This window comes from Passer montanus, unplaced genomic scaffold, assembly GCF_014805655.1.
Source record: "Passer montanus isolate IOZ18808 unplaced genomic scaffold, ASM1480565v1 scaffold19, whole genome shotgun sequence".
Lineage (NCBI taxonomy): Eukaryota > Metazoa > Chordata > Aves > Passeriformes > Passeridae > Passer > Passer montanus.
The window spans coordinates 13,744,338-13,770,537 of record NW_024366480.1 but is presented as its reverse complement, the minus strand read 5'-3'; the positions used below and the strand labels follow the sequence as shown (position 1 = coordinate 13,770,537).

At 42.9% G+C, this 26,200-nt stretch overlaps 1 protein-coding gene across 1 annotated transcript in view; it reads right to left on the bottom strand.

Moving 5' to 3' along the window:
- The window catches only part of COLEC12 (collectin subfamily member 12), a 96,073-nt gene extending 69,879 nt beyond the window's left edge, over positions 1 to 26,194 (bottom strand). The window contains exons 1-2 of the mRNA XM_039706244.1: positions 26,077 to 26,194; positions 14,492 to 14,542 (exon numbers count right to left, since the gene is read on the bottom strand). Coding sequence (XP_039562178.1) covers positions 14,492 to 14,542; positions 26,077 to 26,083 — 58 coding nt within the window. The 5' untranslated portion in view covers positions 26,084 to 26,194. The remainder of the gene's footprint in view (positions 1 to 14,491; positions 14,543 to 26,076) is intronic.
- Positions 26,195 to 26,200: the final 6 nt, after the last annotated feature.

Sequence of the window (26,200 nt, the reverse complement as noted above, 5' to 3'; positions counted from 1 at the left end):
AATCAACCTGTAGTAAATACCAACTTACTAGTTAAGTAGGAGAAAACAAGGAGTCTCTTAATACTACCAATCAGTGAGGAGACCAAGTAGTGAACAAAATGTTATTTTTATAAATCCCATACCAACCTGATGCAAAACTTCATGGCAGGAATAACTTTCCTACTGCAAAACTTTAAAAACGTCACAGTGATATGCAATAATTCTTTGATGTTAACAAACTTTCTTATGCTCCTCTGATAAGTGTTAAAGGACTGTATGGTGAAAGCAACTACAGAGGAAACTAGTCTTGCTCACTGAGATCCTGGCTCTAATTCACTAAATACAATGAAAATAAATGATGGATTTTATTGTGATTTAAAGCAACACACTTATTTAGGCCTTTCAGTTGCCTGCACAAGTATTGTTTAACTCTCTGCCTTCTAACAGTGGGATGACACAAATCTACCCAAATCATTTCACACTTCAACACTGTCAGGGACAACAGGGCTTTAATCAGTGGAGCTGTACTTATTTGAAACAGAATTGTCTGTGACCTAAGAATGTAACTCCTGAGAAGTAGTCACAAAATTCTACACTCTCCTTAGATTTCTAAAAGACATTTAAAATTATTATGAGAAACTTACTTTACAGATAGCTTCCATGAATTTCAAAAAGAGCCTGAAGCAAGAAATCCCAGGGAAAAAACCACACAATGTTTTGCTTACTGTACTACAGCTGAAATGAATAATCAGATTTTAAGGCCTGGGAAATCAGCACGGATAATCCCAAATCCTTGTAACAAACCATAACCTGACCATAACCTGAATGATGGTCTGCTGTGGATATCTCATCTGCACCAGGCAGAACTGCAGACAAACTACAGCTCATCCTCCTCCCAGCTCTGCCTTTCACCTAAGCTTCCCCCATGCCACTGTTCAAATATTTCAAATAAGCCGCTTTGACTTAAATGTCTAATTTACTGGAAATCTGCTGGCAACATCTTATGAGTTGGCTGAAAAAAAGGCAAAGTAATCTGCAAAGCTTTAAAACCAGTACAGTTTTAAACGGGGATGTTTGCTTTCTCTCTTAGTAGTGGTCAGGTCTGGCAGCGAAATGCTTCAAAAAAACATACAGCCCATGCTAGAAAAAGATCAAAAGCGGATCAGATGTCAGCACCAGCTCATGTCAGTCGTGCAAGAAAGAGGAAAAAACAAAGTGAGAAGATGATTTTTCCTTGCAATGCATCACTCTATGTTCCCCATCTGCACACAAGGGCTCCTGGGCACAGCAGAGCATTTCTGCCAGGAGACCTGGACCCACAGCATGACTGGGATTGTGCTGTCCAGCACTGCCCCACACCTCTCCCCAAAGAACTGATCAGCCTTTATTCTGGCAGCACCAGGACTTTCCTCCCAGTGCTCCTCCTCATTGGGCTGGCAGTCCTGGAGAAGGCAAAGAAGCCTGGGTGCTGGTTTGACTTGACATCGAACAGCGAAAGGGTTCAGGGTGAGGGCAGCCCTGCTCACAGGCTGCCCACGCAGGGCCTGGCTCTCTCTGGGAGTGGGAGGTGAAACCCCCTGGATTTGTGAGCAGTGGTAGGTCATGGCACTGCTATCCTTACCTGCCCTCACTACACTACATCCCATTTTACCTGTTTGCATTTGCAAGATTACACACTGTAATGGGCTAAACCACTGTGCTGGGCTAAAAATGTGCAGATAGTGCTCTATTTTCTTTAAGAACATAAAGTCTTTTAAGTATTTTGTAGGTTGACATGAAAGAAGAGTCCCCACCCAAGAATCTTAAATGCCACACTCATTTCCTATGGGATTTTCCTAAAGGGCTGTGTTGGGACCCATATAAGAGCAGTGAGTTGGGTTTATAGCCCTGTATATCCCTTCTAGACAGGCACACAATGGCAGCTGACTGGGGAGCACCCCGTGCACCCTGCCCGCCTCCTCTCTGCTCTGTTCGATGCTGGGGGGTGAAGGTGGTGAGCACCCACCAATTTTGGGGCAGGATCAACCTAAAAACCTGCCAGGGATTTTGGAGGCTCGCTGTGCTGACGTGAGGTGAGCAGCAGCAGTCCATGCCCTGCTGACTCAGCTGGCTGGGCTCGCTCAGGCTGGTTGGTGGGCGAGATTGGGTTACATGGCAGAAATCATAACAAAGGCAGGAAACAGATCACTACTCCCTGGGTTTAACTCCCTCTCTGGGGACCCTGCTGGTTTCCAGACTGCAGATGGTTTTAACCCTGTCCTGAAATGTGCCTGTGTGTCATGCTCTGCTCTGCTGAAGTCAAGCCTGGTACATAAAATACAAGCAAATCAAGGCAGCAGAGGAATGGTCCCAACAGGCACGAGCCAGAGAAGTCCAAAGGGCTTTACATTGTTTTTATGAATGGGCACAGAAATATGAACCCTGCTGAGCAGTGGTCAAATCAGAGTAACCAGACTGCAATAATGGAGTCCCTTGGCAGAGTTTTGGGATGACCCCTCCCTGCTGTTCCCTGCCCACTCTGTGTGGCTTTGCCTCCCCACAACCACAGAACATCTCTGTCATCTTGAGCCTGGCTCTCCTGTTCTTCCTCTTTCCTCTCAGCACTGCACTTCCAGCACAGAACAGGAGGAAAACCCCATCTGACTTCATGCAGCTTTGGTAATTCCAGTACCAAAAAAATAGTCATGCCCTCAACTGCGTAGTTTTGGCAGCTGAGTTGATGCAATGTGTCCATCAGAAAGGGGATGTCTTTCATAAAACCAGTCAACTCTGCAGGACTGTATTTTATTTTAAAAAGCTCAAAGGAAATGATATGAACACATTACTGATTCTTTTAAGTACCGATTTGATTTCAGGTGGTGGTTTTTCCACTTTGAGGCAGGATGCTTAGGAACAAGTCCTACCTGTGATGTGAAGTGTTGCTCAGAGCAGAGGGGCAGGGGAACAAGCTTTGCAATCTCCCTACTGAAGGTGTTTGGAAGAAAAGAAGATATTTCTCATGAGATCATAATGAGCACAGCACCACCTTTGGTTCCCTCTGGAAACTCTGATGTTCTAGAAACAGCAATCTCCATGGTCACCTGGAAGCTATGAAAACTTTTTATATACAGATCTGATAGCAAAAGGACAGAGAAGTGACTACCAAAAAACCCTTGCTGGGAATTTGCCTGAGTGAAGGTTGCAGGACTAGGGTGGTATCATGTCTTCCCTCCATGAAGACTTCAAAGAGGTTAATAGTCCCATAACACATCATTCTGCAAAGCTCCCAAAACTGATGGAAGAGTTTCTTAATTTAGTTTTCCCTGTATTAAAAGCTTATGAAAACTATAAAAGAAAATGCATAGGGGTAGAGTATTATGAAAACCCAAACAAACCTCAAAACACACCCACCCTGGAAATGTCTCCCATTCACAGCTTCACCAAGTATTTTCTTTTAACTCACCACAAGACTTCCCAGAAGAACAACTGAAAAGACATTAGACATTATTTATTTTTCTTTTAAAAATATTGTTTTAGAAACCTCCCAGAAGGGAGAAAAATAAAGTAAATTATTATAGTGCCACATCAGCACAATTGCCAAGCTCAAAATGAAGAAGGCTACAGTGATCTAAATATTCCTTTGACGTAAAATGCTTTTTAATTTCACAGTCAGCTGTTCTGCTTCCTTTTACAAAGACACTTCCACTTAATGTCTTCTAAGTCACCTTGAATACCCACTGGACATATACAAATTCTTGGTAGCTCTTTTGCTTATTTGGTGGGTTTGTTTTGGTAATCTGGTTTCATGCATGGGAAAGTTCATTCTTTGTAGTAAATGAAAGGCTTTCATAAGGGGTCTTCTTTCCATTGGAGACATGATTAGAGGCCAATTGCTATTCAAACCAGCTGTAATAAAAAGGGCTTGTTGTGAAGAACACAGCTCTATTTCTTTTTATTAAAGCACAGAACTACTCACAGTAACCTTTTGCAAGACAACTGAGAATAAAAACAGCTTCACCATGTTGTGTTTCACACAGCAGCTTGCCAAGAACACGAGTTTCTCAGGAGTCAGAGCTGCAGCAGAGGAGCAGATGTGGCTATTGCTGCAGAGGTGGGCCCCTGCCAGCACCCTCCCGTCCTGTGGGTCAGCCTGCACGGTGGTCACACGCTGGGCAAAGGGGTTCAAACTCATGCTGTGTCTCAGCTGCTCCTGGCCCAGAGTCAAGGCCTGCTGAAGCAAGAGGCAGCTGTGAAGTTTACGGGGTTTATGGGGTGCCGATCGCCCTCTGACAAGGGCAGGCATTTCCTGCAGCTACCACATTTCCCTCCTGCATCCTCCTCTTGATGGGCTCTGTACTGAAATGAGCTTTCTACCTTCTGCTGGACTACTCCAGACCTAGCTGATATGGGAAGGGGGAATAATGGACAGACGTGCAGCTAAACATGGAAAGGACAGGAGCCACCTCTGCCGTGCTCCTATTACCTCTTAAAAAGCAAAAGCAGACCACAGCACCACAAACCAACATCTCCACAGAGCCTGCAGCTTTCTGAACCATGATGAACTCAAGCTGAGATCACCACACAAATCACAGAGATCTTTCACAGATGTGACTTCATGTGCTGCTTTGGACCTTGCAGAAAGGATGGTTCTGATCTGAGACCAGCAGAGATGATCTCAGAGAGCTGAATGACAGGTCTCTGAAAAATGATCTTTACTTTGGTTCTCTTTGATGAGGCAAGAGAAAGACAATGAAGACATGTTTACTCTTCTTCTTCTTCCTGCAGTATTTCAGCTGATTCAGACCCTTACAGATATCGAACTCATTACTTTGAGTCCCCCAAGTTTTCCCCTAATTTCAGCATACCTTGATTAACTATTTAAACCCGTATTAGTATTAAAATTGTCAATATCCTGGAAAGTTTTTCCAGCTCCTGTGTAATGAGCAGAACATGATGCTGGTTTATTTGCCTTCCCTTATAATTGAGCTATGCTGCTGCTTTCTGCAAGGCACCTAGATTAAGAAATTTTGTATAGCACTGAAATCTGCACATGGTTAGTTTTATAAATTTGCAAAAGAGATTAAACATGTAGTATCATTAAACAAGAAGGAACATGTTTTCTCAAGGAGAAAAGTTACTTTGTTTGAGGCAGCCAGAAGACTTATGACTGGGGCCTTGGAATACAGTGAGCACAAGAACCACCTCTCAGATTTTTGGCTTTCCCAACCTAGGAAACAATGTTTGGAGTGCAAATTTCCAGATGGAACCTACATGCAATCTAGTCCTACATGTCTGTTTCTAAAGTTGTGCTGTTAGGTAGTCCTACACACTGAGCCAAATCCAGTTTGGATGTATTCACACAAAGCACACAGGTTTAAATATAAACATCTGTGCATGCAAGAAGAGATGTGTGGTAACTTCTGGGGACAAGTGAGTTTAGCTGTGCACAGCTGCTGTGCTGAAAAGGGGACAGTGTGTGTTTGGATTAATTGGCTGAAGACTGTGCAGTCTTAATTAAAGACAAGATCTCTCCCACTCCCAACTTGAGACTCACAGATCAGATTTAAAATGAAATCACCAGTTATGTGGGGCATTATACATCAGATTTCCACCTGAAGCAAATAACTTCTAGAAACAAATGAAGAAGGAAGAAAAATATCTTTTGGCTCTTTGTATTATTATTTCTTGTAACCAGACTGTCCCCTATCATATGATAAAGCAGAAATATATGTAAGGAATCTTTCAGTCAATGGTTGTCATTACATACACAGATGGTCTGAAATCATACCTTCACCCACTAAAAGAACACAAAAGGGAAGGGTTTTTTCTGCCATTGAGCACTACCAAATGTACAGTATATTGATCATAACAAGCCTGGAAGGTAAAAGCTTCCATGTCCATTCCTGGACTAATTAAAAATATAAAACTTGGTAGAATTCTCCATCTTCCCTGACCAAGATCTTGAAAAACAAGCTCACAGACACATGTTATGTAATGCAAATCAATAAATATTTTCCAAATATTTAAAATTTCAGGTATTGAAAAATATGCAGTGAAGGCCTGTTAAGCAGACCCTCATGCCCAGATATCCTTAAAGGAAAACAATTCTGCTCTGCCTCTTTGTGGCATTATGAAACAGCTGCCAGAGAAGACAGAAAGTCCTGCTATGCAAGGCCTGAACACAACTGCACAGAGCTTCAAATACAAAATCTCTTTACAAGCCTCAGCTGGGCAGAAGTGAAGTGGATCCCTGGGTCTCACACCCCACCTACTACAGAAAGTTCAGCTGCTTCTATTAAGAGTCGCAAGCTGAATCACAAAACCACATTCACATCTTATTTATTTAAGGCATCAATCTCTCTCCCTGGCTGAGTGGGTGGATTTTCCAGATGCATTCCTGACCGAGCTGAAAAGCGTCTGCAGGACACAAACCTCTCCACACACCCACTGCACAGCTCCTGTCCGTGCCAGGTACGGGCACTGAGCAAGACTCCTTCCCACTCACACCTCTCTCCCAACCTCTCTCCACTTTCCAGAGTGTCAGCCCACTCACTTAACCCAGGCTGGAACAGGACAAATGGAAATTTCTTGGCTCTTGGCTGCTTCACCTAAGGTTTACCCATATACAGAAGGCTAATTGAGACTGGATAAAATTTTAATCCAAGCTTTATTTTGGCTAATCTTCTGTAGTGCAGTGCAGTGGAGTTTGGATTGGTTTTGACTTAGCAAAGCAGCAAGCATACTGATTCCTTGTTAGTGTCTGCAACAGGACAAATCATCTTAAAATACTTACCCCGTTCTTCATTTCTGCTACCCCTTATACTATTCTGTCTCACAGGCTTCTTTAGGCTTTCCCCAGCTTTTATATAAGACATATTACAGAGATCTGGAGTTGACAATATTATATATGTAGTAACTTGAAATTATGAGGATGGTGATGCTCTTGCTCAGCATGGAAGTCCTTTCCTGCAGCATTGGCTTTTCCTTGCTTTTGCTATTTTAGGCAGGTGTCTTTAAAGAGGTAGTTGCCACAGATCCCTAAAAGTAGATTATATGATTCCTACCCTAAGTCCTATATTCAGATTTCATGTGGAAGTCAATTTTCAGACAGAAAACTTTCTCTCTGAAAATTATTAAGAAATTTGTCAAGTACAACAACAGGATGTAGCTGCATTTAGAGTGTTACCCTGCCAGGACACTGGCCAGGCTCAGGGCTGCTGAGTGTGATGGTAGAGGACAGCAGAGATTTTTAGGTCTGGGTCTAGGTCCAGGTGCCACATTCAGGTCTGGGTGAAGCTGGTTAAGTTTCACACCTTCCCTGCAGTGGCTCCCCCAGGAGCATGGAAAACCAGGCACCAACCATGCACAGAGCTACAGCACAGGTTGAGGAAATTCCTAAGAAATAAAAAGAATTCAGGATACCAAAGTAAGCAGCACATGACAGGTATGTGTTTAATTTGTGTGTGTTGTTAGGTTCATCCAAAAAAATAGCCTCAAGGGAATACAGCACTCCCTTTCTCATGGAAAGACCAGTGTCCCTGTGTCACTTTCAGATAAAATCATTATGAAGAAGGTACAGAAAAGCCAAAGATAACTGCAGACATTTGAGCACTTGAAAGCACAAAGTTCAGCTGGCTGTAGTAGCAGCTGGCTACAAATGCAGATTTGTATTTGGAATAAAGCTTAAGAGGAGCTCAAGAGTAATGCTGGTGCATTCTACAATCCCACGGCCGTGCTGGGAGAGTCCATTAATGTGTATTTTCCATTATTTTTTCCTTCCATCTCGTGATGGCTTCATATCTGAAGTTTTAATTTCTGCCACAGTTTTCCTGTGTTACTCTTTTGCATGGAAACATAATGGCACCAAGCGCTGAAAACGCAGTGCACAGTTTCCTTCCAAGACAGTAATTTCACAGGTAATTTTGCTACAAAGTTCAACAGCCCAGAATGCAGCCTAGGTGTTCTGGCAGCAAGCTGATGTTACCAAACATCATTATTTGTCCAGCTAGTTTACAGGGAAATAAAAACAAAATCCCCAGGTGTCGCTTACAGTGTAGCCAATGTTTTTCATTCCTCTCGTAAATACAACGTGCTGTTCAGCCCACACACCTATTTTATAGCTCTAATGAAAAAGACAGAGCAAAATTCACACATCATGGTGACCACACTGCCTTTCAATTCACCCCTGTAAAAGACAGAGATTGATCAAACAGGTATTGCTCCAAGCATGCAAATGCAATATATGAAGAAGCATGTCAAGAATTTTAATTGTACTAAATAGGAAAAACCCGTAACTAAGAGAAAATAGATTGCCTACATAACAACACACAGCTGGAATGACTTTAGTCCCCACGGCACTGCTAAGAGGCCTCTTTATGGGCTTGGATTAGAAGTGCCTTTAGCCAGGCACAGCAGGACAGGTTGGAGAGGGGCAGCCTCAAACCCACAGACCCGAGGGTCTCAGCTCTTTCAGCTCCTGACTAAGTTAGCACAGGGCACCTGATAACTTTTTGGATCTTGCTATTACTGCCTGACACTGATGGATTTCTCAGGGTCCACCAACTATTCTCTATCTTTATGAAGACAGGTGGTTTCAAATTTGTTGTTTGGATATCCTCTTTATCACATGTGCCACTACATTGCAAAAGGCAGAAGGTACTGACAGAAGAGAGACACACACTGGTGGCACAGAGGCACCTTGACAGTTCCTGAGCACATTTCTCTGCAATGGCAATACATGTCAGCATTCTTTATTTATTTATTTATTTATTGAGACTTCAATTCCCTGACAACTGATCCAGTACTGGGAGTATCTACAGGAAAATAAAAGAAAGACAAAGAAACCATACATAGGTGGTCCCTCCCTGTGCAGCCCCTGATGCTGGGACTGAAGCCCCAGCACAAACCCAGGACCCCTGAGGGTGCTGGATTCTCTCAGCTGCTCAGGGCTCACCCTGGGAGAGGGAAGGCTCGACCCCCTTCCATCTTACTGGCCATGGCAATTAAAAGGGTCATTTCAAATGAAATTTCTTGGCCTAAAATAAACAGCCACATGGGCACCGCCATTCAGGGGGGATTTCATACCCCAGGACACACGCAGGCAAAATCCTCATCTGTCAAATATGGCCAGATCAGTGAACTGGAAGCAACAGTGCCTGACTTTCCTCTGGCTTTGTGAGTGTGAGTGACCCTGTGACTTTTTATTAAGCCATATGATTACACACTGCAGGCGTACAAGTGAAAGAATGCCCAGGGAGGTATGTGGTTGTGGCACCTGAATTCCCTCACTGGTCGTTTACAAACCATAAAGAAAAGTCGACAAATTCCTAAAGCTTAGAATTCATTTTGTTTCATAGGGGCTTAAGGTTTGTGTGGATACAGCACACCACCAGGCTGATGCCAGACATTGTTTTGGTGCTTGTTATTAGAGGTATAAACAATGGCCTGGATTAATTCAGAGACAAGGACTAAAATTATTCCATCTGTGGAGTGTTAATGAGTAAATGCTGTTCCTGAACTGTCACAAAATTCTGAGCCATGAATTTTGATCATGTTTGAACAGTTATTAATAGGCACAAACTCCCCTGTATTTTTTAAAATCATTTTCAGAAAAAGCCTTGTATCTTAAAGTTTTCATTTTTTCTGTAACCCATTCATAATGTTTTTATCAGTTGTACATTCCTAAAACTCCCTAGTTATATGTTATCAAAGGTGGAGAAAGAATATATAACTTCTTACTGTACAAAATACTATAAAAAGTGCACCACAAGAAAACAGTTAAATGGATCTTGTTCAGCTGTTTCCAGGCCACTCATCAAAGAAAAAAAACCCCCTATGTTACAAATATGTTTTTAAACATATTTTTCCCCCTCACCTTTTTTTAGTATAGCAGATTTCATTACTGCATGGCAGGATGATTCACACATTCCTGATCCACAAATTCCTAGACTTTATTCTTACACCTGGAATCATGCTTAGGAGCTAGATTGTTGTAACTGCATGGAAGAGGCATCCTAAACCAGTCATATCTTATATACCCTACAAAAGATACCTAAAGAAGTACCTGCTTTCCTTAAGGGGGCCCCCTGGTAATTTTTATCCCTCCTTTCCTGGCAGCCCTTGACCAAAGGGGTGTGGGGAAGGCTGGAGGATCAGTGCCTTGGTGTGCACTGGACCTCCCTGGGGACATGAGAGACTGTCCCCTACTCACAGCTCAGCAGGGAAGAGGGGAGGTGATGGTGAGGAGTGTCCTGACTGACTATCTAGAGCATGGAGGTGGCCAAGATGGATGTTTCTGTGGAGAACAGGCTCACAGTCTGTAATTCTGGCTGTGTTTGTCAAGGGCAAAGGGTAATTATCTTGCACAAGCTGTTTAGTCTCACACTTATCTATAGTGTACTGGTCCTATCTTCTGATTCCTTGGGAAGCTTCTCTTCATCAGCAGGGCTTTCAGCTCATTTATTTGAAGTCTGCTTTCTAAAACACTACAAGTGTGCTTCACAAGTCAAAGACCATCTTCTCTGCTTTCAGCAACTCCATATTGTACCGTAGCTTCGTATTATGCAATCAGTAATTTAACAGGAAATTTCTACTTAAAAGATTATTAAAGTGAAGATATTAAGTTCTTAAACATTAACAAAAGGAAAAAATTGCACAATGAATTCTACATCTATTACCTCAAAATGCCATGAGTTAGGAAGATGAGATATTCTACCTTGGAGTCCAATTGATCCCTTCAATTCCCTTGCCTGTGGAGATGCCCAGAGCCCGAATCTCAGAGAAAGAGAGTCAAACCCTGCCAGAAAGAGATCTTATCCTTCTGTCTACCATTTAGAAACTTACCATTTAGAAACTAGTCTTAGCTCTCATGCTTGAGATTTAGCATCCCCAAATTGTATCATATTGGAAAGGAAGTTTTGCCCTTTCCTCATTCATTCTTTCCCAAAGTTACTTGTGCTTGAGGCGGTACAAATCAGTGACATTGATTGATGAAAGAGTTAATATTGGTGGCAATCTGATAGAAGAAAACCAGTGGAGAGGCTTAGCTTGCCATCTGGAGCAGATAACTTTAAAACAGCCTGAGACATGGGATTGAAGATGAAGTAACTGGAATAAGAAACACACTTCCTCACTTTTTTCAGTGCAGCAATCTGAAGGCATTGCAGCTGAGCAACTTCTGGCAGCATCCCTGCACATCTGCAGCATTCATTGAAAAGAAGTAAACAGCCATCAGTGAGCTGGAAAGACTGTTTTCCTTACTGACCCCCTGCAGCAAATCTGTCCCAAGCTCAAAGGAGAAAAAAATCTGATGTATATTTTCCTAGGAGTTGTCTGCATCTGTATTCATTATTCTTTAATATGTTAGTGTGTTATGCTTAGTATGTTTGGCTTACTACAACCAGTTAATGCTCTATTGACTAAAAAATACAGTAGCTTGACAAATTCTCAGAAATTAACTTATTTGAGAAGGAAGGACAGAAAGATTCAGAAAAAGGGGAAGTGGTTCAAGACAGTGCGTATTCAGTCCTCTTTTCAAAAACTTCTTCCCCAAAATGAGAATTTCTGGAGAATGCCTCTCTCCTTCCCTCCTTCTGCTGATCTCTTCCTTCCTTGAACCAAACTACAGGCTCTGGGAACAAGGCAGCTAATAATAAACTCCTCAGCTGAACTCTAGGAAAGCAGCTTGGTCAAGGCTTTGCCTGCCAAATGCTGACCAGCACATGTTCCCAGCTGCCAGCAGTGACTGACTGCTAGCCACGTTTTTTAAACCAGTTATACTTTAGCCTTCTGCTCCTTAGAGAACATTTTGCTCCAAACAAGACCTCCCAATTCCAAATGATGGAGTCAAAGGTACTTGACTCATGGTCCATGTGCTATGTCTCATGTCTATGGAGTATACAGAGACTTCTCCAGTCATAATATATTAACACAACTGCTCTTGCACTGTGACTCCTGAATCAAAAACCCCAATACTGTTTTTATCCCTGTACACCAAAAGGCTGTACAGAACGGCGCTGGCATTTCTAGAGTGTCAGCCAGCAGACAGACAGCACTTCTTTCAAAATTACCTTTTATAAAGGTTTGTGTAATAAAACTTGCCATCTGGAGCAGGTTCTTGCCTTGGGATTCCCCCTTATTGCTTTCTTTTACCAGGAAGGACACAGGGCCAAGAGGGAACACCAAGACAGCACTTCCTATTGGTCAGGCAGGAGCTCAGCTGCATTTTGGCCCCAAGAGCAACCTCTGGTGCTTCACTTGAAATGCTGACCCAGCTGTCCACTGAGTTTGCAGTCTTTAAAAGTCGTGCAGGTCACCTTTCTGTCTGGGGGAACCCAGAGCCAGGTGAGGAAGCAGCCAGCCCTGCTGAAGGCATGAGGCTCCCGCTCTCTCCAGAGGCTGCTCAGAGGCTGCCTGGAAATGCAGCAGAGACTGTAGAGGTGGGAACTCACTGAGTCAGGTTTTCTGAAGAACGGGAAATAAACCCTTTAAGGGACATAAAAGCATGAGCACCATCAAAGAGCATTTATGCTGGTGCAGGGAGGTGTGGAAACCAAGCCAGCCTAGCTCCTCCCCGAGCTGCCCTGTGATGCTGGATCAGGAGAGTATGGGAGGAAGTTTGGGCTCCAAAATAGTATGGACAAAGGCGGCTCCTTGGATTGGCACCCTACTGAATTACACAGTTCTCACCAGTGCCAATGCTATGGCTTCATGATCCCATTCCCCCTATAGTCAAGGCTCTTCTGTACTGCAGATATTTGGGATACCTTCCTGACCACAGCAATGTTGTTTTCCTGAGGCATAAGGCACTTATGGGTGGTTCCTAAGGGTGGAACCACCCTGACTCCTCCTCTTGTGGTGAAATCTCCTCCTATCACTTCCAGGCTGCAAGTCCTCTCCTCTCTACATGCTGCCCCACCAAGCACAACAGCACAAGCACCATTTCTGGAAATGGTCTGTATTTCTAAGGGGAGAAATAACTCACCTTGGTAGCATCACAATACCCAGGAGAAAGAAAGAAAAAAATGACAGCAAGTTAGTAGGCAAAAATCCCATCACGTCACAACAGCGGATTTACTATTGGGACAGTAAGGATAATGGAGTACTCACGCCTCCCTAAAATCTTGTTGACTGCAAGAGTGCTGACCAGGGATAGCTAGGTAGAGGATGACACCAAAGGAACCTATTTTTATAGCTGTTAATGAATACCAATATTTTTTATCGATTTGGAGGTGACAGAAATGAACAGTTAGCATTTCTTCCTATTTCTCAAGATTTGTTTTGCTTTTTTGCTATTCCAGAGCTTAATGCATAACAACAACAACAAAAAAGAAACAAACAAAAGGAAAACAACAAACAAAAAAGGAAAAAAAACCCCTGTGTGCAGCCTTATGGAAGACTTTCCAAGCCACAGATGGTGGCTCTGTGGTTGGCTGATCTATCCAAAATAAAGCTCAACAGCAGGGAGCAATGGTGTAGTTCAGGGGGTAGAAAAGGTCATGTGAGTGTGATCCTCACCTTCCAAAATCCTCATCTCCTTATGCTGTCTCCCCCCTTCTCCTTTTGGGATGGAAGGAATTTTTTAGTTACTTTTCATTTTTATTTTCAGCCTGCCTTTTCTATCCACTTGCCAACTGGGGTCATTGAAAGTGACTCGTGCTGCAGCTACTTTCCCAGGACAGGAAAAATGAGGTGAACTATTATTCTGATGGTTTATAGGTGAAAAGGCACCAGCAGCTTTGAAGAATAGCCCCTTTTGCTGTGCCAAGACAGAGCTGGCACTTTGGGAGCTCAGAGGCCACCATGTCACCTTCCCCTTGCCACAGGGACAGGCATGCTCCTGCCCTGGGTGAAACTGTTGACTGCAGAGACTGAAATGTTTTCCCAACAGAAAGAGATCACAAGAGCCTTGAAAACAGGGGTCTTGAAGGCTGCTAACCCCTGTGCACAGATGTGTGGTACTACCCTCCTCGCATGAGAAGGGTGAACCATTTTGGGTGAACAAACATAAAAAAAAGAGGACAGTGGAAAAAGGAAAGAAAGTGAGCAACCTCATTTTAATAATTTTTGACATCAGAATGCATTCATACCATATACTTTTCCTTTGAGAGGAGTGCACAGCCTGTGTCGTGGCTCAGCTGCCAGTACAACTGAGCCATGTCTACAGGAGATGCCATGAAACCACTCTGGGGAAAACCTACAAACTCTGCTGCACATCAGTCTGGAGGCTGGAGCTGGGCACAGGACACATAAGTGGATGGCCCCTTTTTTTCACAGCCAGCACATTCATTTCTCTTCAGGTGTGTGCTTCAATTTCCTAATGAAAGAACTATTTCGGAAGCCTTATGTTTGCCAAGAAAATAAACCAAGTCTAAACATCACACCTTCCTCTGGGAGGACATTGGATGTGGATGATGGGATTGTACTTGTATGTTCCGATGCTGCCAGCAAGAAAGATTTTCATTGCAAGTGTTTGATTTACCCTAAGCACTATGCAAAAGCAAGCTGAAAGACTGTTTTTGGTAAGGTCACTTACCAAACCTCTTGTAGCCGAAGGACTGCACCTCCTCCTCCTCTGCAAAGTCGTCTGGGGAAAGAAAGACACAGCAGCAGATTATTACTACTACCACTGGAAAAAGATGAGAAAAAGTTTTTACAGGTGCATGTCCAAGTAATGTAAGTTGACTTGGTTTGTTAGGCATGCTACTGCTCTTCCCCTCTGCTGCTTCTATCCCACCTCTGTCTCCAATTTCAGAAGGCAATTCAGAGCCTTTCCCCCAGGGAGAATCCCCAGCAGAACTCCAGATTACAAACAGTGCAGATTTATCACTGGCAGCCATCCTGAGGCCTGCTTGGCCAGCTAAGTGCAGACCAGAGCAGATATGTCCCCCATCACAATGACAGCCACAATTGTCACCAGTGTGCCACCTGATCAAGCTTGCCTGGGCCACAGGAGTCAGACGGGATGGTTGTCCATCCGTCCACCACCTCCCATGCACACTATCTTGGCCTGAAAATCTCAGATCCGATAAAACATGGGAAACAGAACTAGAAACTCAGATGAGAAAAATAAAAACTGAGGTGGTGAAGATTGTGAAAGGTCTATAGGGGAATGGCTGAGGTCACTTGGTTTGCTCAGCCTGATAAAGAGGAGACTGTGGGGACACCTCGCGACAATCTACAACTTCCTTGTGAGGGGAAGTGGAGGGACAAACACTGATAATGGGAGCTGGGGGAAGGGAAGTTGTGGGGAGGTTTAGGTTGGCTTTAGGAGAATATCAGGCTCCCCAGGGAAGTGGTCACAGCCTGCCTGAGTTCTAGAAGTGTTAGGACAATGTGTTCACATACATTGTGTGATTCTTAGGGCTGGCCTGTGCAGGGACAGGAGCTGGATTTGATGATCCTTGAGGGTCCCTTCCAGGGGCTGGCCTGTGCAGGGACAGGAGATGGATTTGATGATCCTTGAGGGTCCCTTCCAACTGAGGATCTTCTATCATTTGATGATTCCATCTTGCCTTTTATTCTCATCTTTACAAGCAAGCAGTAGTATGCTAATAATCACAAGGTTATTTTCTCTCCATTTCCTTCCGTCAGCAAAGGAAAAGACTGGCATCAGCAAAAAAAATACACCCATGACTTTTTTTAAAAAAAGAATATGTTTGAGTTCATGTGTTCAGCCTCCTTCCACCAAGCAACCCTTCATTCTGCTGAGCCAGGAAAGGCAAAAGCTCTGCCTTGTCACCAGCATCAACCTCTGCATCAACTGCTAGGAGGACAGCACAGCCCAGGCTGCTCTTCTCCCGCCTCTGTATTTCCCAGAGGGAACATTTAATGCCTGGTGGAGGAAAAGCAGGCTGAAAGCAGATAAATACGTGTGATGGAGTGAGAAGTCTGTGTTTAGTTAGATCTTTTTTGTCCACAGACTTACTGCACATGACTGGGCTGCTCTGCATCACGAAGTTGGGCTAACTAGCTGAAAGCAGATAAATATGTGTGATGGAGTGAGAAGTCCGTGTTTAGTTAGATCTTTTTGTCCACAAACTTACTGCACATGACTGGGCTGCTCTGCATCACGAAGTTGGGCTAACTGGTGCCACAGCTAACTTGGGACAGCACAGAGCCTTGGGGGGATAAATTCAAAGGGGGCAAAGATACAGTCTGCATCCAGGCTCAACAAAGCAAAAGATTTGTGTGCATGTATCCAGCAGGAAATCAGACTTGTTCTTCCTTCTGACCTGTGAAGTGCCACACAGAGAAATCTCTGAAGGAGACTTTGCCTGAAGCAGCAGCAGAGTCCATGAAATGCATAATTTTGCAGAACATCACCCTTTACTCAGACAGCACAATTGATTAAACAGCTCAAAACATATTCTTCACCAGGTAGAGACATTTTGCTTACTCCCAGCAGCACTCCTGTCCATATCTTTAGCTAGACCCTCAATTCAGATGTGCACTTAAGAAGTGGAAGAGTCAGCAGATGCTCCTTAGGCAAAACAAACACATCCTGGTTTTGAAGACAGAAAGAAACCTTCAAAAAACCAAGCCAAACAAACCCTCACAATTGTCCCAAATGTTATCTGAAGACAAGGCCCCCCAACCAAACGTGACAAATACCAATAAACCATAAACAGTCAAAACCCAACATCTCATCCCAGCAGTGAGCTACTCAGGAAAGATCTTCCCCTTTTGCACAAAAGATAAAATGCTGCACAAAATAAGATAACAGCTCCAGAGACCTTAGCTTCCTGCCCTCTCCTGCTATCAGGCTGCAACAGAATCACCTCCTTTGTTTCTCAGGAGTGTAACGTGACTTATCCGATCTGGAGCTCATGTGAACAGCCAGGCCACCTTTAAATCCTGCAGCTTCATCCCACACCACATCTCCAAGTCCTTCCTCCCAGGCTGACAGCTCCTTCCCTAGTTTTCTTGTTTTTCATGCTTAAACCAACAACATTGGCTTTTACAGTTTTAATCACATTTCTGTTTCTTTGGCCATTTCAGTATATGCAACATGTTTATATATGTACATATTATACATTTCTATGCACACATATACTTTTTAAATATATATATATGCATATATGCTTTTCAGTATTTGCAATGCTGCATGTTATTCTTTCTAGCGATGGGGTTTTTCCTTAAGCTTTGGTTACATTATAATTATTCATTCACCTCCTCATTTTGAAGAGCACTTGTGATATTTGAAACAAAGAAGTGGAGATGGGCAAGGACAGTTATGTTAAGTGGTGATTTGTCTTCCTGATCAGTAAAATCTCAAACATCATCTCTGTGAGTTAATCTTGTAAGGGACAGTCAATGTAATTTTAGGGGAAGTCTATAAAAAATATTTGACAAAGTTCAATGTTCTCTCAGTGACAACCGAAACTCTGCTGAAATCATGTGCAAATATAGTACTTTAAAATATTAACTGTAATGTAACAAGTTTAAGGAAAAAAAAAAAGATGGAGGAAATTAATGAAGCAAGCTTAGACTAAACATTCAGAAATTACAACACTTTGGAAAAAGAGACTAAGATGGGTTGAAATTCCTACCTCAGAAGAAGTCTATGTTTGAAATATTAAAAATTAAGCTGACAAACAAGCCTATAAAGTTTAGTCCCAAGGCAAAGCCCTGCACCCAGCCTGCTCCTCCCATGTCTGTTGGGCAGTATTGTCCTCACTGGAGGCAGCAGAAAGTTGATCCTCAGCTCCCTGTTTCAGTGCTGGAAATATTAAAATTTTGCCACAAGTTCTACAAAAATCTCAAAGCTTCCAGATATCTTCAAATCAGCAAAATACAGGAGAACCTAAGTTTTCATTTAAAAGGTAACAGCTTTTCTAGTGAAAACTATGAAAATGTGATCTGTTATGAATTACAGAGGTTAAGAAAATATACACCAAGTAAGAAGCCAAATACTATGAACACCTCCGGTACGTTTTAATGACTTATGCGTTTAAAGACAATATCAGAAATTGTGGCAGAAATTCATGAGCTTTGACTTTTCTGCACTGATCTTAGAAATAGAAATTCTGCATTTTCACATCAGCAGTGCCCACACTTGAGTGAGGCTGTGGCAGAAATTCATGAGCTTTGAGCACCAGTGACTGATCTTAGAAATAGAAATTCTGCATTTTCACATCAGCGGTGCCCACACTTGAGTGAGGCTGCAACTGGTGTAGGAGGGGTTTGTTGGACACTGTGAAAGCCTTAAGTTAGAAAGATTTTTCTTTAGTTTAAATCCAGTCCTCAGTTACAAAGGGGACTGGAATGAACACATTATTTCTGTTTCATTAATATGCAGGCAAGGCTTATTTTCATAGGTGAAAAATATGAAGGGCAGACTCCTCCTTAAAGCAGACAATCAAGTAGAATTTGTTGTTATGTCCTGGTCACAAGAATTAACTCTTTAGTACAGGGAAGACCAGCCCTAACTCAATTATAAGACACGCAGCTGTGAACCAAAATCCAGAATAAGAAAGGTGAAGAAACATGACAATCTAGTCTCTTATTCCACTGACTTGCACAGAACTCTGGCAGCAGGAAGGTTCATAAAAAAAGTGAACTTTTGGCAGAATAGAAACATATGTGAGCAACCAGTTATATTTAACCATGTAAGGGAAGGGCCACCAGAGATCTCCTGTTTTATTGAGTTTACAAGAGCCTCCTTGGATGCTAGAACAGATTGTCATGGGGAGCTTACAGCAAACTGCTACAAATCACTGTCTCACTGTGGCTGAACAGCAATACATCAAATTTTTAAGGAGTCACTGCAAAAGTAAGAGTTGTGGTCCAAAAAAGTGAAAAAAACCCCTTTGAGCTATTTTGGCAATATCCATGCCCTATTGAGCACCAAAGCCAAATTCCACTTGCCCTCCAGTTATAAGGTATTACTGCAACACCTCTAGTAAATACAGTTGTAGAGTTAAATAAGTTACAGTACAATGCTTCAAGGGAGTGGGAATCATGAAAAGGCAGTTCAGCTGGGGATTAGCGCAGCGAACAGAGGGAATTCATTTAATCTAAAACAAATTAGACTCTCATTTGATTAATTTGCTAGTGGCAAAGCAAATCTGTGGAGTAGAACTGTTTAATTTCTTGTTCTTAAACCTTAAATAAATTAATCATGGATCACTTATGAGTCACTCTGAGGTCAAGTAAGAAAGAGCTGGCCTGGAGCCAAAATGGATGCTAAATCTGCCCCTGAGACAATACAGGGCATAAAACCACAGCACCAGATCTGAGGAGCCTTTTGTGCAAGGTGATTTTAGAGAAGTTGTTTCCATTTTAGCCCCTTCCTTTCATGGGTGTCATTGTTGGCATGTGGAAGGTGTTAAAGAAAGCTGCTAATGTACGTGTCCAGCTGTCTCCTTTTAACAGTACACCTTGCTCAGCCATTTAAACCTAATTAACTAACGAGGCAAACAAGACCTCAGAACCATTAGAGATGCTGGGTCATATGGTGGCTGCAGACACGTGGTATCCAATAATTTAGAGAGCACTTGTGTGCTGCAAACATGGATCCAAAGTCCTTGTTTAAAAACCTCGCCTGAAGTCTTAAATAAAGAAAACAAACCAATATTCTACATTGATTTCAAAATCTGGGAAAATCTATTCCAGGAGAGAATGAAGCATCTGGGCTGAAAATTGTCATGCCAAGTTTCACCTCAGATTTTAGAAGTTCCTTTATAACCCCCTGAAAACTCAAATTACAGTACATTAGAACTTAGCGCTAAGAACCAGGCTGGGAACTTAGTCTGTAAGATTAATTTGTAGTAAAAATGACATCCAGTGTAAGAGTTTCCCCTAAAATAAATCTTTCAAAGGGCTTTAATGGTTAGAGCCCTGCCTTTCCTGCTGACTTAATGGGAGCTCTAGAGCTATTTCTCAGTGAAACTCTGTAAAGCTTATTCTAATATTATCAAGGAGAGATTTTTACTTGTACCTTTTGGAAAGAAGCTGTGCCCATTAGTTGAAAATTACAATATTCCCCTCTTTAACACATCAGCATGGATGAAGAACTCTACTCAGAACTGTGTAACAAGTGCCTCTCCTTCATGAGAGACCACTTGCAGTGTCAAAAAGCTGCTTCTGCCTGTGCTCTCCATCTCAGCACTTTCATTGCAAGGCAAAACTCATCCACTTGTGAGGTTTCTGTAATATTAACAACTGCTCAGGCAGACAAGAACAGCAACACCAATATCTTTCTCATATCACATTTCAAAAGCTTTTTGATCTGCCACCAGATTTATATGCATTTCTGCTCACTGTTAACTGGGTCTACATTCAAAGTGCTGACCTAGAGGTGAAATGGAGCCAGCAGAAGCACAGCAAGCAGCTGTGGCCTTCAGATGTTGATGACTTCATCAGTCTAATTGGTTTCCACTGGTTTTCATAGCTTTTATTCTGGACAGTCTCCTGCTTGTGTTAATGGGCTGCTCATTTCCAGCTCTCTTCACAGATGCTTTATTTCACTTGTCCTCTTGTTCTGCCTTTCTCCACTACTTTTTCATTATAGGCCCTTTTCATAGTCAAGTCTCTCTCTCTGCCTCTGTTTTGATAACCCCTCCCTCACAAAATCCTACCCCACACTTAAAGCACTTCCTAATTGACAGGATCCCAAGTTGACATGCCACACTAATAGTCACTGTTGTTGGCTGAGTGTGTTGTGCCCATATTATCCAACCCTTCCTTTGTCTGACTTGTCACACAGCAAACTCCTTTGGACAGGGATTACATGGATTCTGCACTTGCAGAGTACCTGGTCTTTAGGGCAGCCATGGCAGAGGTTCAGCTGAGGCAGTCCTGGAAGAGAGACCACCTCCCTGCATCCCAAAGCATCCTTTGGGATGTTGTTTGAGCTTGGATTCTGGCAGCAAAACTGAGGCTTTTCCTCAGCTCTGTCCAGCTGAGACTGCTGATCTGGGAATTTATCTGCTTATCTTAGTGACTGAAAGAGGCAATGTCCTAGATCAGAGATCCTCTCTTGGTACTATCCTATGACTTGGATGGTGTCTCCCATCACTTAACACATGCATAAAACAAACAAAACCAATACTCGTGACAAATGGATGCACTTTAATATCTTGGTCTTCATCTATTCCCCTACTGCTGTGCTCAAAAAATGTGAGCACTTACATTAGGAACACACACAAAAAGACAGAAGATTGTGAAATTTAGAGGTATAACAACAATCACTCTAGTTTTGCTTTTTAGGCACAAGATGAAGACAGTAAATAGGGAGTTTTGAACAAAACTTATTAGCCCATAAGTGCCCCATTACCGTACTGGGGTCAGGAGTAGCTGCATAGTGTGGAGGACCAACCTTAGAAGTTAAAAGTTTAAATCATATAGTATTTCAGAATAATGATTTAAGAGCAAACAGATATGTTCTCATTAGTGCACTGAAAAATCGTGCCTCCCAGTCTGTATGTCAGAGGAGGCAATTAACAGCGGTATTAAAATGGCATGCACATTCCTAACAACATATGTCTCTATTACCTCCCATAACTCATTCACTTTGTTCCCCAGTGATGTCCCAGTCTGCACCTCAAATTTATGCACCAAAAGGGATTGCAGTTTTAGGTGGAAGCAGTCAAACTCCAAAGACAATTCATCTTAGGCTGTTCCCTCACTCGCACAGACCACACTCACATTATGAGGAGGATCAGGTTCACTTTCCATGCCTTGTAAAAAGTGTCTTTATTTTGCTTTCTAGGGGGGAGGGCTGGAAGGAGACATTCTCTGTTCTGACATACAGAACCTCAGGATAAGGAAGGTTTTGTGAAGCTAAAGATAACTGGGTATGCATCCTTTGCAGTACTGAGCTGCTTTCATCCTTGACATTTGTCCCAGCTCTCTTTATTTTACTCTGTTTTATCTCTGCAAGGCCTGATCAGCTCTATCTCTCTGCAAGATTACCTTTCCCTCCTTATCCTAGCAGCCAGAAGTATCTGAACCTCTGGGCACAACAGTCTTTCCGTGTGGATCTAAGTAAACTGTTTAGTGGTTGTGACAAAAAAAGGGCTCTGTTCAGCCCTCAGCTGTAGAAAAATCAGCCTAAAATGAATCTATGTTATCCAAAGTAGGAGAAAAAGAAGTCACAGGAGATTTTAAACAACTCCCTTCTTCATTGGGAGGTTTGTCTCTGCAATTCTTAGTCCTGTGTGACTGGGAAAAGTAGAATTGAAGCAATAACAATTACAAGTTCTTCCTGAAAATGCTCCTGTCATAAATCGCTTATATGCTAATTCTGCTCAATGTCCTTTGGGATTGTATAGTAATATTTCTATCTGTGCAATTTCTCTTATAATTTCATAGCTCTGTTTTCCTCTGCATTAATAAGAACATGCTTTGACACACACTTGCATCTTTCTCATCTATATCTTTAAAATCCTCTGTGCTACCAATCAATTCAGGACACACATTGACTGTATAGTAGCGTTGCTCAGGATTTGTTCTGTGTTTTATCACACATTTATTATAACTGCTCGTGCCTTTGAACTTCTGCTGTAGGGTCCTGTGACATGTCCAACACACACCACTCAGACCTCCTGCACATGTTTCATGTTTATGTCACTATATTCATAGAAGCTCTGTTATAAATGGACTAAGGAAAGGTTACTGGATCACTCAGCTTCTAATCCTTGGTTTTCAGATGCTTTCTGGCTTCTGCAAAATTCTCTGGACTGGATTTTTAAAAAATTCTTCGTTTGAAGTTTCTATCCAGGAAAGACCTATTTGCAGATGACTGTTCATTTGATTTTGTGCACACAAAGAAGAGAGAGAGAGAGACTTTTCTGCAGTGTTACAAAATTATAACTTTTATTCATTTATTCTTTAAAATTAGCAGTGGCATCAAAACTGAGAGAAAGACAAAACCTGTCAAGAAGGTAACCATCATATAAATAGATTATTTAAAATTTTTCAAGGTAGTCAAGAAAGAACAAGTGAACTTGTATACACAGTCAGCTTTTGCTATTGTAGGCATTATTTGCAAATTACATCCAGGCTCTAAGTCCCTCAGAAGGGACAATTTTAGCAATACAGGCTGATATGTTAGTTAATTGCCTGCTGAAGTGTTCAGTGTGTAAGGCAAAGTTGGGCTGGGCTGAACTGGCATGTCCTGTGGGAGCTCGGTGCGCTCTCACCTCCCGCGCACGGAGCACAGCGCGCCCTGAGCGCCTCTGAGGAAAAGGGGTCGAGGCTGAGCAAGGCAGCGTTCAGGCCAGGCTGACCCCGAGGCACTGCAGGCTTCACTCTGGTGGAACACAGCCGAGGCCACACCTGTTTCTGCCCTGTGCATCCTTTTGTATTGAATGAGAGGAACGGCACGAGACAGAATCTATTTGGTCGCGTTCCAGCTGTCAAGCACACCCCAGCACTCAAGCACAGGATCCCAGATGATTTGTCCTCCAGCACCATTGCTATACAAGTGGTACACTGCAAGGTGCTTGTGATGGCAGAGAGGGAGGAGGAGGTGGAGGAAGAGGAATGAAAAGAAGCAGCTAAGCTACTTTAAGCATCATTAATTAAGAGCTTCTCTGTCATCCTGGAGCAATAGTCCCAAATGACCACCTTGACTTTGCCATCGCCTGAATTTGGGAATTAGTATTATATGGTTATCCAAACAGTATCCATATTTCAGAGGAAAATACTTATGACCAGCACTGCCATTACAGCAGTGATTACAGATAGAGTTTAAAGTAGCAATTACAAAATATATTGCAGCTATATGGGAAGAAGCTCTCAGTTTTAACAATGCTTGTCCCTGTCTTAAATTAGGGCCAATGTTTTTGAACATGTGGTGGTGTTTGACTATGAGGAAGCTGTTTTCATTGGTTTCCCAGGCAACAAGTGCTCCTCCATGCTCCAATAAATAACTACAACTTACAAGTATCATTTGATAAAGATATATCTGACCCTAAAGCAGACAAATCCCTATATAAATCACATGAATTATTGCTAAAAAATATGACAAAGTTTGTGAGTTCAGTGTTGTTTGCTGGAAATAAAACTGCGAGCATATTGAACATAAACTTCAATTTGTTTTACTGATTTAAAACATAACACATTACAAACACCAGCAATGGAAAATATAATTTATTCCTTACAGATATTTAGTGATGTAATTATTTAGATATTCCTCCATTCTCTAGAGAGGGTAGATACAGAGACAGCTGCAATCAACAGATCTTTTTGTTTTTATTGAGAAAAATGTGTAACTATACAAAGTTCTACAGTCCTACAATTATCACTACCATCAAGTTTAAAGCAAAAACAAGAAAAGCCAAGTCCATACCCAGAAAAGGAAATCACCAAGTCAAAATTTGGTTTTTGACTCTCTGACTTCTCTAACACTGGCAGAAGCACTTGATGTCATTATTTGTTTGATGCTTTTATTTTGCTATTAGCACAGTCATTCAAGTGTTCTTCTTTGCATGTTTTATTACTGATTCTGTAACTCTCTGAGGGAAAGAAATGAAATGGCTGTGATCACTCTTAGGGAAGCCAAATGGTAAGGACTAGCATTCCCTCTTGATGGGGTGTGGGGCACCAGTGAGTGCTCCCAGGAGCAGGAATTACATCCTCCCTTTGAATGCCACTGCTCTGCTTTGCAAAGAGCAGTGGAAGCAGAATGCAGAATGGAAGGAGACACAAGTTGCATTTTATTTTATTCCCATCCCTGGTCCTTTGCATCCCACCTCTCCCCAAAACTCCCAAGAATGGGGTGTAAGGGTTTCAGTGGTAACAGGTTTGTTCTACCTACTACCAGATCCCCATTGGTGTGGTTTGTTCCTGCCCTTACACTTATGCTGATAATGACAAGCTGATGACAAAATTTTTGGCACGAGCAGGCTATAAATAAAGAACATTGTAAATACATTATTTGTCATATGTTGCATGGCCCTGGAGAGGCATCATGCCACAGTGTCAGAAGTAACTTAAACAGTGTGTGGGCTTGCAAAATAAATGCCCCCAAAAGTTTTTCCTCCCTTCAGGCAGCTACTCTGGCAAGTGAATAAATGAGAACATCATTCGGTGTCCTAGGCTCTGGAAACTCAGTGTAACTATCAAGATGTTTACTGGCCTCCTGGCATCTGGAATAAAACTCTGCAGTCCAAGAACAGGCACAGTGGTGCCCAAAAGCAATTTTCATATATGTATGTCTTTTCCTTAAACTTATTTTTTGCGTCTAAAGAAAAACTGAATTTAATGCTCACAACATCCCAACTAACTCCTAAACTTTCCATAATGTCCTTTGATGTTTTCATTGTAAGTATTCCCCAATGTGTAAAGCCTCTGCCTTTTGCTGTAAGGCTATCAATTTCATAAACAGAAGGCTTTCTTGCACCCCCGATATATCTTCAGCGGGTTACGGAGTAGCAATTTGGCAATCCGCTTCTTTATTTCATTTTAAAGTATGTGATACCTCTCAGTCGCAGCTATGTAGGACAGGGTCAAATGTTTCACCCATTTAAAACAAAAAAGAGGAGGAAGGGAGGAAAAGAGAGAAAAAGGAAAAGAAACAAAGTTTCAATTTGAACGGATGCAAAGTAAAGACCAAAAATTTTCCAGTCGGTGGATGCAGAGGAGAAATACGCCAAATACATTTCACAAGCCAGTTAAGCTTCTACTGGCACCTAATCACTGCCAGATGTTTAGAAGCAACACCGAGAACATCGCAAAACGCTGGCAAAAAATAAACAAATCAACCAGGCATAAACACAACTCTTCTTCTCGGGGCACCGGCGAGGGGGAAGATAAAAGTTGGGTGCCGAGAGAAACCGTGCTGGGGGGAGAGCACGCATGCGGCGACACGCTCCCGCACTCACAGGGACATCCCGCTGCCGGACCGGCACTGACCCACACACGGCGGCGCAGACCCCGCGCTCCGGGGTCGCGGTGCCACCCCCGCTCTGCCCTGCCTGCCACCTGCCCGCACCGTGTCCCGCCAGCACCCTGCTGCTGGCTTCGCCTCATCCCGCGGGCACCGTCCCCGGAGCGCCCTGCCCGCAGTGTTCCCTGGCAGAGCTGCGGGCGCTGATCCCGCACAGCGCTCCCGCACGCCGCCGATCCCGGTGCACGTGTGCGGGCGGCGGAGCGCCCCGCTCCCGTCCCTACCTTTCATCTTGGCGCCGGGGCGGCTCTCATAGGACGCGGGGGGCGCGGCGGGGCTGCCGCCGGGAGCGGAGCGCTGCCTGCCTACAGCCGGGCCATGACCCGCCGCGGCCCTGCCGCGCAGCCC